Source organism: Corythoichthys intestinalis, chromosome 7 (genome assembly GCF_030265065.1).
Source record: "Corythoichthys intestinalis isolate RoL2023-P3 chromosome 7, ASM3026506v1, whole genome shotgun sequence".
NCBI classification, from domain to species: domain Eukaryota; kingdom Metazoa; phylum Chordata; class Actinopteri; order Syngnathiformes; family Syngnathidae; genus Corythoichthys; species Corythoichthys intestinalis.
This window is the reverse complement of record NC_080401.1, coordinates 30,468,442-30,483,240: the sequence shown is the minus strand read 5'-3', so window position 1 is coordinate 30,483,240 and position 14,799 is coordinate 30,468,442. Positions and strand designations below refer to the sequence as shown.

The 14,799-nt window shown below is 42.8% G+C and overlaps 2 protein-coding genes across 2 annotated transcripts; both read right to left on the bottom strand.

Moving 5' to 3' along the window:
- Window positions 1-1,199: 1,199 nt before the first annotated feature.
- Window positions 1,200-3,126, bottom strand: zar1 (zygote arrest 1). The gene is made up of 4 exons (XM_057841719.1): window positions 2,380-3,126; window positions 1,632-1,724; window positions 1,499-1,573; window positions 1,200-1,432 (listed from the first exon to the last, which is right to left on the bottom strand). The coding sequence occupies exons 1-4, from the start codon at window positions 3,055-3,057 to the stop codon at window positions 1,289-1,291; spliced, it is 990 nt and encodes a 329-aa protein (XP_057697702.1). The 5' UTR covers window positions 3,058-3,126; the 3' UTR covers window positions 1,200-1,288.
- Window positions 3,127-9,130: 6,004 nt separating this feature from the next.
- Window positions 9,131-14,527, bottom strand: slc10a4 (solute carrier family 10 member 4). Its single transcript, XM_057841678.1, has 3 exons — window positions 14,026-14,527; window positions 10,421-10,631; window positions 9,131-10,349 (listed from the first exon to the last, which is right to left on the bottom strand). The coding sequence occupies exons 1-3, from the start codon at window positions 14,439-14,441 to the stop codon at window positions 9,813-9,815; spliced, it is 1,164 nt and encodes a 387-aa protein (XP_057697661.1). The 5' UTR covers window positions 14,442-14,527; the 3' UTR covers window positions 9,131-9,812.
- Window positions 14,528-14,799: the final 272 nt, after the last annotated feature.

The following is a 14,799-nucleotide window of genomic DNA, read 5'->3' as shown; positions in this document are numbered from 1 at the left end:
TGACTGCTTCAATGTGGCGTGTTATGGAGGCCCAGGGTGCTTCGATAGTGGCCTTAAGCTCATCCACGGTATTGGGTCTGGTGTCTCAACTTCACAATATCCCACAGATTCTCTATAGGGTTCAGGTCAGGAGAGTTGGCAGGCCAATTGAGCACAGTAATGCCACGGTCAGTAAACCAGTGGTTTTGGCACTGCGAGCAGGTACCAGGTCGTGCTGAAAAATGAAATCATCTCCATAAAGCTTTCCAGCAGATGGAAGCATGAATTGCTCCAAAATCTCCTGATAGCTACCTGCATTGACTCTGCCCTTGATAAAACACAGTAGACCAACACCAGCAGCTGACATGGCACCCCAGACCTTCACTGACTGTGGGTACTTGACACTGGACTTCAGGCACTTCGGCATTTCTTTTTTTCCGGTCTTCCTCCAAACTCTGGCACCTTGATTACCGAATGACATGCAAAATTTGCTAACATCTGAAAAAATACTTTTGACCACTGAGCAACAGTCCAGTGCTGCTTCTCTGTAGCCCAGATCAGGCGCTTCTGCCGGTTTCACACACGCCTGTGCACGGTGGCCCTGGATGTTTCACCTCCAGACTCAGTCCACCATTTCTGCAGGTCCCACAAGGTCTGGAATTGGCCCTTAATCTTTCTCAAGGTGCGGTCACCTCTTCTGGTTGTGCAGCGTTTCCTGCAACACTTTTTCCTTCCCACTGTGGTTGCCTTGATACAGCACTCTGGGATCAGCCTATTTGCTCAAATTTCTGTGTAAGCCTCTTGCTTGAGAGTGTCAATGATGGCCTTCTGGACAGCAGTCAGGTCAGCGGTTTTGAGTAATGAACCAGGCTGGGAGTTTTTAAAAGACTCAGGAATCTTTCGCAGGGGTTTTGCGTTAATTCAGATTAGCAGCTTCTTTAGAGTACCTTTTCATGATATGCTAATTTGAGAGGGATTTTTGGTTTTTCTTGACTTTTGCCAAAAAAATAAAAGGCTTGAACTTCTGTTGTGTGTAAAGAATATCAGTAAATTACAGAAAATAATGAACTTTATCACAATATGCTAATTTTTTGAGAAGGACTAGTAGGTAGTCTTAAGTTGAATTTTGCTTGACGAAACTTGGCCACACAACTATCAAAATAATTGCGGTAACCATGGCAGCCCTAATAGTTCACTTGACTGCAGTAAGACAAAAAGCGTGCAAGGTAGACATTTTATTAGTGAACATGCACGGCGATGCCATCACAGCAACAAAACATGAACCAAAATACTGAAACAATACAGTATATCAAATGATATACTTGAAGCTGAAGGTGCTGTCGCAGGAGAGTCGCTTGCCTTTGCAGCGGCCACACAAGTCCTGCCTGTGTGGACGTTTGGGGTCCACGTGGCGTTGGGGTAAAGCACAGCAGCAGCGGGCTTTGTTGCAGGTCTGGAAATTGAACGACAGCTTAGTGAAGACCAACGAGCTTTATAATTGGACTTTTGAGTTGCTCACGTGACATGTGATGTCCTCCACTCTGTATGGGTTGAACTCCTTTTGGCATTTTCTGCAGTATTGCTTGAAGTAAACCTGATGAGAATCAGTAATTAGTTTTTAAAAAGACACCATTCTTTTTTCAAGTCCTTACCTTGTTGGTGCCCTGAACACACCATACATAGGCGCTCTCCCATCTTAGATTGCACTCTCGACAGTGGTAATAGCCATACTTCTGCTCCAGAAACTGAAAGAGTCAAGCGCACCACTGAAATGACATCATGTGTCACGAAACCTAAGTCACACTGGGCCAAATACAGACCACTGACGTGCCATTCCAAATGGCCCAGGAGTTAACTCAGGATCGTCACTATTTGAGACTAGTGCAAATATTGACTTCCAGATTTCACTACAATGGATTGATAACAGACTTAAACCTTAAATTAAGATCCAATTTCACTTTAAAATTACTCTATTGGGAATGAGTGGAAAGATGTCACCCAATATACTAAATGAGCAACTTTTATGAGTCCTAAAGTATAAAAATGGCAAATTTCTTAAACTTCTGACAATGAAGAAAATGTTTTTAAAAATTACACTTCACGGGCAGTCATTTTGTGATGTCAGTTATACCCACTCACGCTCAAGTGCAGGTGCATGCGATAATGACTTACTGAGAAAGTGGTTAATTGAGGGTACTCTTATTTGATAGACGAAAACAGTACGGGAATTGTTAGGTTGCCACTTAGACATTTTTTCTCAGCTATTACACAGAAAGTTGTTCAATTATTAAACACTTTTTCTGGGATGCATTTGATTTTAAAAAAAAAACACTATTACTTACACTAATTACTACATACTAAAAAATTCCCGCCAACACTGAACAAGATTGCAGAACCTACCTGGAACCGCACTCTTGCTTGCCCCTTTGAAGCCTTTTCTATGGCTGCTGCCGTGTCGTTCTTCGGCTTTTTTGACTCGTCCGGCTTATCCCGGCTCTCCTCCCCTTCCTTCTGCGCGTCGTCGTCGTCTTCGTCGACGGTGGCGTCCACCGCAGCGGCCTCATCTTCGACCTCCTCTCGCCCCTTGGCCGGGGGAGTCTCCCCCGGCGGCGACTGCTGATCCTCCGCCACAAAGCAGGTAATGTTACGGTAGGCGACGGGCGAGTAGAGCGCCAGGGTCCGCGGGTACCGCACGATACCCTTGGGGCTTCCACTCTGGCCGGACGCCGCTGAGCTTTCGGAGGTTTTCTTACGCCGGAAGTCTCGCTTCATGGCGACGAGTGTTCGCGGGCCGAGGGAACACTGCGCCGAGGCGTCCTGCTTGGGGTTGACCTGCACGGCTACATCCTTGGTGTTGGCCTTGCGGAGCCTCGGCGTCAGCTTGGGGTTGATCTGGGAAAGGATGGACTTAAGTTGGGCCCGCTGCTGGTTGTTGAAGGCCTCTGAGGCGTCGCCATAGTGAGATAGGTAACTACTTTTGTACTTCCACGGAGCCTCCCTTGGCCGGTATCTGCCCACGTAAGGGTTGTAAGTAGAATAGTAATAGCGATCGACTGGTTCGTCATCGTATGTTGCCATTTTGTTTTTGTTTTTTATCTTTTGTATTGCTCAACCAGCTAAGGCGGGCAAGTGACGTCATTTAAATTGCAAGCTAGCCTGCCAATTAGAACTGATTATACCCAGCTGTGTTCCCGCCAGAAAGCAGTGGGCGTGTCTTTCCAAGTCACTCGGTTTAAAGATTCCATTTTGTTTCTAGTTTTGGTGTTGAGGCTCAACATTGGTAGGGACGATATGGCATAACCTGCATGTACACTTTTTGCTGGGGACGGGGCGTTCTTAATGATCAATGCAAAAGTAAATCTGTATTGGTTTATACTAACTTTTATGTGTATTGGTTCAGCCTACATTCAAACATTTGTTTTCAAAAATTACTAAAGAAACATTTTGACAACTTCCAGGAAAAATGTCCGGATTTTATGAGCAAATTTAAATTGCATTATTTGAACATAAAATATATTAACATACAAAAAAATACAAGCTTTTTAATCTTCTCTTTGCAAAAAAAAAGCATTTCTCTTAAAACCCCTCAACATTGTCTAAATAACGAAATTAAATATAACTGAAAAAAATGTCTTTGTCAGGGAATAACAAAAATAAAAATGAACATAAAAAAAAAAAAAAACATACAGGATGACACCTCTCAGCAGCTACCTACTCGAGTTTTGCAGGTTAGCAAGTTCACACAGTTTAATGTTAAGCTAACTTGGATGCAGGTTGGGCTTTCAGTAGCAAAATTTGTGGTGTGTTTCCCATTTCCATAACATTGACGTCTTTTTACATTTCTTACAGTGGCTGCTGCTGGGCGTAATAAAAATGTCTAATATCCCTGATAGCTAATGTCTGTGTTTGTGTGTGTGTGTGCGTGTGTGTGTGTGTGTGTGTGTGGTGGTAGTGGGGGGCGGGGGGTGTCCAAGTCATCAGCCAATCGTGTGTTTAGGAGGAAAAAATGGACTGGCACATTCAGCAAGTGAAAAGAGGTACATCTAAGTCTGAACATAATGAAAATAATTCTCTTAATAGTTGGTGGGGTCAATTACAACAATTAAAACATATGGGAAGACAATCTAAATGGCCTATATAACTGAAGTCATTATATAATGCACATAAGGTTGCTTAACAGTTGGTGAGGACAATTTGAAGGTCCTGAAAGGTGGTGGTGCTTTGTCCCTACTGTCCCTATGCAAATCTATGCCCTTGTGTTTAGGGACTTTTTTTTTTTACCTTGTTTAACCACGTCAACAGTTTATATGACAAGTGACTAGTTTTGGGCATTTAATAAGAAAACGACTTCATCAAGATTTGGGGTTATGTAAGCCACATTTTTAACATTTGGTGTCATACAAATGTGGCCTACATGGCCCAAAATATGATGTCCACCTATGTGGATGCCAGGTTTCAATTAGAGAAAAGGCTTGTTCAGCAACAACATTTTTTAATATATATTTTTTAGGAATATATAAAATTATAAATTAATGGAAGCAAAATTAAAATGAAATAAGCAACACTCAGGTGATGAACCCCAATAACATTCTATAAGTAGATAAATAACATGTGAAAAAATTCCCTTTTTTGTTTGAAAAAATTATTTAAAAGTTTTTCATTTTTCAACAAGAGATTTTTTCTTTTTTTATTTAAGCTATTTAAAAATAAGTGAACATTTAGATTTTTTTTACATATGAACAAAAAGAGACCATCAATAGCAGCTAATAAGTTAAATGAGTGTCCTATAGCAGTGTTTTTCAACCTTTTCTGAATCACGGAACGTTTTTACATTGGAAAATATTTAATGGCACACCACAAACCAACAATGTTCCAAAATTACTTTCTGTGCAGTACACAGTGCGGAAATTAAGTATTTGAACACCCTGTGATTTTGCAAGTTCTCCCACTTAGAAATGATGGGCAGGTTTGAAATTTCGTGGTAGGTGCTTGTCCACTGTAAGGGACAGAGCCCCGGCCCCCATCATGCTCTCATTCTACAGGGGCACCATCGAGAATAGCCTCACCAGCTGCATCACCGTGTGGTATGGAACCTCTACTGTGGCCTGCCGCAAGACCTTGCAGCGCATCGTGAGAGCAGCTGAGAAGGTCATCGGTGCCCCCCTCACGCCCCTCCTGGATATCTACAACTCCCGCCTCATCCACAAAGCCACCAGGATTGCGGGTGACCCCACCCACCCATCCCACAGCCTCTTCAGCTTGCTGCCGTCGGGGGAGAAGACTGTGGAGTCTTCGGGCCAGAAGCAGCAGGCTCAAGGACAGCTTCTTTCACCAGGCTATCAGGGCTCTGAACTCCCTCCCTACACTACCCCTCCGTACCCCTCAACCTTCTGCCAAATAAGGTAACCCCCCCCTTCCATCAACCCCTGCCGTCCAATGCACTAGCGTACTTTAATATTCACTCAGCACTGTTATATTCAGCTGCTATTTCTTTCTCTCTTGAAAATGCACTACCTAACTTCAAGCCACTTTTGTACACATTTTTGCACCATATTACATATTTAAATTATATTCATTTTGTTTGTACATAGTCCAGTTGTTATTTTATTTATTATTATTTTTATGGATTATTATTATTTCTTTATTTTTTTATGCTCTGTGTTTTTATACGCATGTTTGCACGTGGGCAGAGAGGAAAGCAATTTCATCTGTGCTGTATGTTCTACGTGTATGCATATTTGACAATAAAGCTGAACTTGAACTTGATCTAAAGAAAAAAAAATCCAGAAATCACAGTGTCTGATTTTTAAATAATTTTTTTGTATTATACTGCTGCAAATAAGTATTTGAACACCTGTCTATTAGCTACAATTGTGAGCCTCAAAGACCTGTTAGCCGCCTTTAAAAAGTCCAACGAATGAGTGAAGTTGAGGTGGACTTTTTGAGTCTGACTTTTTGACCTGTCTGAGGCGGTTAGCTGCATATAAACACCTGTCCACCCCATACAATCAGGAAGACTCCAATTCATAACATGGTGAAGACCAAAGAGCTGTCTAAAGACATCAGAGACAGAATTGTAGACCTCTACAAGGCTGGACAGGGTTACGGGACAATTGCCAAGTAGCTTGGTGATATAAGATCCACCGTTGGAGCAATTGTTAGAAAATGAAAGAAGCTAAACATGACTGTCAATCTCCCTCGGACTGGGGCTCCAAGCAAGATGTACGTCGTAGGGTCTCAGTGATCCTAAGAATGGTGAGGAATCAGCCAAGAATTACGCAGGAGTAGCTGGTGAATGACCTGAAAGGAGCCAGGACCACCATTTGCAAGGTTACTGTTGGTAATACACTAGTACGCCTTGGTTTAAAATCATGCATGGCATGGAAGGGTCCCCTGTTTAAACCAGCACATGTCCAGGCCCGTTTTAAGTTTGCCGATGACCATTCGGATGATCCAGAGGAGTCATGGGAGAAAATAATGTGTCAAATAAGATCAATTCCACTCATAATTTTTGGAGGAAGAAGAATGATGAGTACCATCCCAAGAACAGCATCCCGACTGTGAAGCATTAGGGTGGTAGCGTCATGCTTTGGGGCTGTTTTTCTGCATATGGGACTAGACGACTGCACTGTCATAAAGAGAGGATGACCAGGGCCATCTATCGTGAGATTTTGGGGAATAACCTCCTTCCCTCAGTTAGAGCATTGAAAATGGGTCCTGACTGGGTCTTCCACATGACCATGGCCCGAAGTAGACAGCCATAATTACCAAGGAGTGGCTTCGTGAAAAAGCATATCAAAGTTCTGTAGGGGCCTAGCCAGTCTCAAGACCTAAAACCAATAAAAAAATCTTTGGAGGAAGCTCAAACTCCATGTTTCTCATTGACACCCCAGAAACCTGATTGATCTGGAGAAGATCTGTGTGGAGCAGTGGTACAAAATCCCTGCTGAAGTCTGTGCAAACCTGGTGAAAAGTTAAAGGAAACGTTTGACCTCTGTAATTGTAATCAAAGGCTACTGTACCAAATATTGACACTGATTTTCTCAGGTGTTCAAACCCACCCATCATTTCTAAGTGGGAGAACTTAACTGCTCGGATTTCTAGCCATCGGCCACATTGCTGTCAATGTGCTGGAATAAAAAACGGGGAGGATCGACGGTCGTCAAGTTTGGATAAAGTGGAAAGGACACTTTCTTGTATGTCGACACTTGATGAGTCTAATCAAATGATGTTCAGTAGACGACCACGTTGTCGTGGACAGCAAGGTGGCTGTTCAGAATGAGACACGAGCAATGCCTCGCTTATCTGCACACGACCTATACTGAAACCTACCTACTCCTTTCTTCCTACTGCAACCCCGCCCGATGACGTGTGGGGTTGGTCGTGCGTCCCCTCTTGCTACCCCTGAAGGCCGGTTGATGGGTGCGCGGGTGGCCCGGGGGACCACCCTAGATTCCGGGCGGGGGGGGGCTGACGATGGCTCCTTTACTGGGCTGCGGGAGGAGGGTGGGCTGCGCTGCGCTGAACCCCGCCCTCCCTCCTGGCTGGCTGGCTGGGTGGGGGCCGTGGCCCTGGGTTGGCGTCCGCATGGCGTCTCCGCTCGTCGGCGTGGCTGTCGTGCGCTTGGTGGGGCTCGCGTGCGGCTGGATGTGATAGGGTGCGCTCGGGTGGGGGGTCTCGGTGCCGGGAGTGGAGATGGGGCGGCGTAGGGTCGGTCACCAACAGGCTTACACTCACAAGGTATCCACACGATTACTGGGTTCTAGATCCCAGAGTTGATTTGTGTACACTCTACCCCTTTCATTCACTTAGCTTATAGACTCCTCCACCCCTGTCCCCCTCTTTCCCTGGCCAACAGGCCCCCCACATGGTGTCAACCGGAAATACATATATCTATCTGACGATAGCACCAATATATTAGTAGTTAGTGTAGACGTTCAATGTATTTCTTGTATTTGTTTGTGTTTCTTTTCTTTCTTCTCTTGTGTTTCTTTTCCTCTGTTCCCCCATAACCCCTTCCTGTTCACTGCTTTGTCATAATAAACGAGGTATGTTGAATGATCACAATGGGAGTATGTCATACTCTCAATGTGAAACATTAAAACTGTTCAGACCAACCGGGCACTTAGACTTCCATTCTCAGTGTCAAACAGCTGAACAGGACAGTTTAAAAAAAAAAAAAAAAAAAAAAAAAAAGAGAGAACGAGACACGAGCAATACCTTGCTTATCTGCACACGACCTAAATTGAAACCTACCTACTCCCTTCTTCCTACTGCAACTCCACCTGATGACGTTGAAAAAAAAAAAAAAAAAGCGATATTGGATATCTTGCGGCACACCTTACGATCTCTTACGGCACACCGGTTGGAAAACACTGTCCTAAAGAGCAGAACCTTTACACCACGGACTGGTGTGATCTGGGCCTTTTTTTACACGGACCGGCAATGTGTGGCAGGAAATTACTGTAAATATAAAATAACACGACAGAGCTAAACACGAACATTAACAGCAGGGAAAATGTAATTCACCATACGATGAATCAACCTTTTTTTAACAGCGGCCTCTCCTAAAACTTGACGGCAAATATCCCTGATCGCAGGCATAATGAGTTCTTCTCCAGTCATAAAACATTTTAGCAAGACGGTTCGCCAGGAGGTAGGATGCTCTCGGTGCATTAGCTTTTGTTGCTTCGTTTGCTAGCTTTTAGCCACATGTTATGTAGAATGGACTTGGTTTTAGGCTCTTCTGGCTCAGCAGCTGGCCTTTTCCACGTCGCGGCCTGCAGCACACAGCCAACAGCAGCTAGCGTTCCTGTTTACATTGACTGACGCTAGTGTGCAAACACCCCAGTAATGGCGGCTAAACACTAGAGGGCGACATAAACAACTCTCTACTCATATTAGTTAATAGAGTAGACAGGTATATCGATGTGTCAAGAGGCACAGGCCAGATTGCGGTCGTTAACAAGTTGTTCATTATTTCTCTGCTGCCCGTTAGCAAATGCGCCACGGACCGGTACCGTTCCCCGGCCCGGTGGTTGGGGATCATTGCTATAGAGGGTTAAAGTTTTAAAAGATAGGGGAAAATAATCTTGAAAACATGTAAATGACAATTTTAAAACCTCAGCCAAAAAGACATTTTACTCCTGTACAGTTTTATTTTCTCCATACAATTTTTTCATATACACATATTATACATTTGTTCACACACTAAATGGCTGATTGTTACATTCACAGACTGATGTGTTGTCACGCATGTTTTTTTTTTTTTTTAATTGATAAACAGTGAGAATCCACGTTTAGGTTTCGACACCTTCTTCTTAAAATAATCGCTTTTCAGTTTTTTCAGAAAGCACAAAAATGTATCCATTTATATTTTGTTTAATATATGTATTTTCTCACCATTCTTTATAAAAAATGACATAGGCAGTTATTTTAATAGGGTGACATTTTTTTTCCACCTTCAAATGGCAATTGAAAACTGAAAATGCGACTGTTTATTTTGCCACAGAAATAAGCCAGATTTTAAATATTAATTTCACACTCAGAAACAGAATATTGGACTGAATTTCATTTCAATTCAGAGTGTCTGTACTTACCCAACTGAAAGACAAAAATCCCTTACTAATTGCCTATAGATGCCACAAGATGGCAACCAAACATGACTTCTGGATTAGGCAAGGCTGTGGCATGTGTAACAAAGCTTCAACATCGTTCTTCAGCACCAGATGCTCACATTTTCAATTTTCTTTTCACAGTTAAAAATCGAAATTCTTAGATTATTAAGGCCCTCCATGCACCAGCCCATTTTGTTTTCTTATGTTTATCTTTTGTCAGACAGGCGTAGGGTCCGGCGGACAGGGGTCCAACATAATGCTGTTTGGGTCACTGACGGTCACGGCGCCGTACGACCCGTCAAAGTCGTCGTCGTCATCCCGGAAGCGCTGGTAAGTGATGTCCGTGTCCTCACCGTCCCGTCGGTCCGGCGGCTCCTCCTTGCCCAGCACCCGCCGGCGGTAAGTGCGGTACACCAGGATGAAGACTCCGGCCTCAGCCGCCTGGAAGAGGGCGTAGAGCAGGGGGAACATGTACATGCCGCCCATCAGCTGCGGCGGGAATGCCAGCTTGAGGATGGCGGTGCACAGCTGCACGTTCTGGCAGCCTGTCTCCAGTGAGACGGCGCGCCGGCTGTTGGGCGGTAGCTTGAAGAGCGTGGCCAGCCCGTAGCCCGCCGCGTAGCCGCACATGGGCATCAGGAGGGCCACGATGTACACAGACGCCGGTATGGCCGACAGCAACTTGGGGCCCAGCATGGCCGCAGTCAGGATGAATAGCAACACCAGCGTGATGAGCAGAGACCACAGCGAGGCCTGAGGAGACACCAGATGGGTGAATTCACATTTACCGCCGCAATACCAGGGTAGATCAGCAAGCGCCTTACTTTCAACACTTTGTCGGCCACACGGGTGTAGCGGTAGCGCAGCATGACGCCTAGTCCGATGGGGATGAGCGTACTACACAGCGTCAGGATGATGGCACCAAAGGGCAGGAGGCTGACCACGGGCGTGTTTATCCACGCACGGCTGTAGATCCACAGGCACAGCGGCATCAGCACCAGCGCCAGCAGGGTGGACGAGATGGTCATGATAATACTGCAATAGGGGACACCAAACGTACCAGTTTATTAGACCACATAGATTGATTTTGATAATCGATTAATCACAGATTATTCTTGCGATTAATTGACTAATCGAGTCATATACTGTATATATCCCATGTTATGTTACCCTGGACTTAACATTTTTGCTAGAAATGTGCATTGGAATCAAAAATGCGTTGAGAAAAAGTGGATTATGATCATCATGTTTGCAATTATCTCATTTTGGTTAATTACAAAGATAAGCATCTGATGTTATCAAGAAATACAGAAATCAGTGAATATTTTAGCGCCCCCCCCCTTCCATTTTTGTTCAGTAAAAAAGTTGAAAAGTTTAAAATGAAAATTAAAACAAGAATATTACCCTACAAGTTTTTTGCTTATGTTTTTAATTTTAAATGGAATAATAAAAATATTAAATTTGATTGAATTTAATATTATATTAAAAATATTTATTACTAAGGGCTCAAAGAAAAGGATTTGGACAATTTTTAGGTCCAGATATCCAAACGATTACTGTAATTTTCGGACTATAATCCGCTACTTTTTTCCCTTATTTTGAATCCTGTGATTTATAGTCCAGTGCAGCTTCTTTCTTGATTTATTTGGGTCAATAGGTAACACTCTATTTGACAGCGGATGATAGATGCCATGAAGTGTCATCCGGCAAATTTTGTCACTAACTAATTTTTGTCTATATGTCCAGCTTGGATATTTTAGATCCATTCAAAAGTGAGATAAGATGTCTCTCATAAGCATCCAGTAATGCTCTTGTCAGTGTCATTTCATAATTCTGAAGATCTTATGACGCCGCGGTCAAAAAAAGTGTTACTTTTTAATTAGGCCTGTCAAACGATTAAAATTTTTAATTGAGTTAATTACAGCTTAAAAATTAATTAATCGTAATTAATCGCAATTAATCGCAATTCAAACCATCTATAAAATGCCATATTTTTCTGTAAATTATATATATATTCTGTAAAATTGTTTAAGAAAGATAAGACACAAGATGGATATATACATTCAACATTCGGTACATAAGGACTGTATTTGTTTATTATAACAATAAATCAACAAGATGGCATTAACATTATTAACATTCTGTTAAAGCGATCCATGGATAGAAAGACTTGTAGTTCTTAAAAGATAATTGTTAGTACAAGTTATAGAAATTTTATATTAAAACCCCTCTTAATGTTTTTGTTTTAATAAAATTTGTAAAATTTTCAATAAAAAGATATACTAGTAGCCCGCCATTGTTGATGTCAATAATTACTTATACAATGCTCATGGGTGCTGAAGCCTATAAAATCAGTCGCACCCAAGCGCCAGCAGAGGGTGGCAAAACTCCATAAAACACAATTAACAAGTGGGCATTTCACTCTACTGACATTTAAATCTGTGTGAGCGGGACATGTGCGTTAATTGCGTCAAATATTTTAACGTGATTAATTTAAAAAATTAATTACCGCCCGTTAACGCGATCATTTTGACAGCCCTATTTTTAATATCTTTTGGTGTAAATATCCCATAATACATTGAGGAAAGATGCGGCTTATAGTCCGGTGCGGCTTATTTGTGAACAAATGCCGTTTTTTTTGTCAAATTTGGTGGGTGGCGGCTTATAGTCATGTGCGCCTTATAGTCCGAAAATTACGGTAATCGACTGTCAAACTACTTTCCATTAATTTGATCATCGATTTGGTTACCAATTACTCGTAGCAGCCTTGCACTCTGTTTGGCAACTCATGTATCAAATCAAATTTTCTAGGGGTGTAATTAGTGCTGCAACGATTAATCAATTAACTCGAGTATTCGATTAGAAAAAAAGGATTCGAATTAAATTTTGCTGCCTCAAGTATTCGTTTAATTAACGTGGCGTTGTAACGTTTATTTTGAAAGTGTTTGCATTTAGTTTTTTTTCTGACTCCAGCTGCTCCATGTTAAGACCAACATAAGCCAAGTTTTTGTTTGAGCTAATTTTTTTTTAATGCATATGTAATTTAGTTTATTGGTATTTTTTTTTGGGGGGGGGGGGGGTGTCTGAACCACTTGTTAAGAGCATTGTAAAAACAAAAAACGTTAGCGTCTTATAGCATTTAAGCTAGTGGACTTTTGCTATGTAAGTTAGCCATTATTCTTTTGTTGTACATAAAGCCTTATTTATTTTTTTATGCCGTTTGAGGCTCAACTCATGTATTTTAAATTTTCATGTTCCTTATCCGATTACTCGATCATTTGGCCTAACCTGTTCATCGATTAATCGACTACTTAAATAATCGATAGCTGCAGAAAAACATTGTGCTTTTTTTAAAGTATGCTGTTCCTATTTTTTTTTTTTTTAAAGAAATTTTTCATTCAAATTTGTGCAATGTTTCACAACTAAATTGTCAAAAACATCCAAATTACTTTGTATTTTTTATGGCTTTTGGCTGAAATATAACTCAAATGTGCACATAATATAATTCGAAACACATATAGACGAATATCGGCAAATATCGTATCGTCAAAGAATCAAAATCTTATTGTAATGAAATTACTGATTTTCCCTGATTGTGACATAACTGTCCTCCGCCCTTCCCTTCTAATTATTGATGAGCGTAAATCATTCCTCTTTGGTCTTCCGTGCCACCCTTTCCACAGACTTCATCTCCACAAAGGCATCCTCTGCGCAGTAATTACATTATCCAGATCTCTGACATATTTACTGGCTTGTTTCCAGTCCTCTGCCCCTGCATTGATGTTAAAAACGTTTTTTCTTCAAACCAACATGTTCCTTCATTTATCTGAGACTTTCATTATCTTTGGAACCATTAGAGAACTTTGATTTTGTTCGTGGATGATACTTGATCTTGATTTGCAAGAAAAATGCCAATCCTTCTCAGGCTAAATGGATTGGGCGTCTATCGCCGTCAATGGCGGCCAGTAATTTAATATTTGGTTTGGGGGAGGTTGATATTCTGAACGTCCATTAATGATGAATTAATAATCATACAATTAATATGAATTTTAAATATATTTGTAAATGTGACTATATAGATTGTACACTTTTCCAATAGATTTATTTAAAAGTAGATGTTTTAATATTTTCTGTCATCAATTCACCTCATTGACATCGTTAGATGTCTGATCTGTTTGACCTGCTGCATGGGAGAGGCTGCAACTTCAAACGGATTGGGCGTCTATTGCCGTCAATGGCAATTAATGAGTTAATTTGTGAACGTTGATCGTTCAATTCTTTTCTATCTACTCCTGCGATTGGTCGGCGACAAATCCTGGGTGTACCTGGACCTCCAACTCACCTGAGACCAATCCATTAACAGCCCCGCACAACCAACTCTTGCGTAAAAGTGACTTTTCTAAAGGACCAAAAAGCAGACGCCAAGTACCTGAGGTTCATCTCGCCGTGCACCAGCAGCGACATGATGTTGGACAAGTTTCCCCCGGGACAGCATCCACAGAGGAGCACGGCCATGGCTGCCACGTCGTCCAGCGAAAAAGCCAAGGCCAGTAAGAAGGCTACCAGCGGCATGATGACGAATTGGCAGACGACAGCCAGCAGCACCCCGATAGGTCGCCGGACCTGCTCGCCCAACTGGCCGACGTCCACCGTGCAGCCCAGACCCAACATGGTGAAGCACAGCACCAGACCCACGAACACATTGATGCCGTGGCTCAGCGGGGAGTCCCAGAAGGCGGGCACCAAGCGGAGGACGTCGGCGCCAGAGTTGGGGGGCTCCGTCGGGGCCAAAGCCGCCGCCGTCAGCTCCCAGCCTCCCGGCGTGACGCTCGCGTCGGCCGGCATGGCCGCGGTCACAGTCTCCTCCTCGTTTTTACGCACGACTCGCTACGGCGCCATGGTGGGGGTCCACGTCAAGCGACATCCAGAGACGAAACACCGAACCCTCGCGTCCCGGACGCTCGTTTTATAGCGTCCCCGAACCACCGCATGCGTTTGCGTGCGCGCGCAACCGTCACTGCGCCACAGCGTCATCAACAAGTAAATGACGAGTTGGCAGAGATGGGCAACTGTACAATAAATGCACAATTTGTATCAGATCCAGTTGAACTGGTTGAACCTTTTTACATGTGGTACCAGAGTGCCGAAACATTTATGATGAGAGAAGACAAGAACAACCGAGTTTTTTGTTTTTTTAGAACAA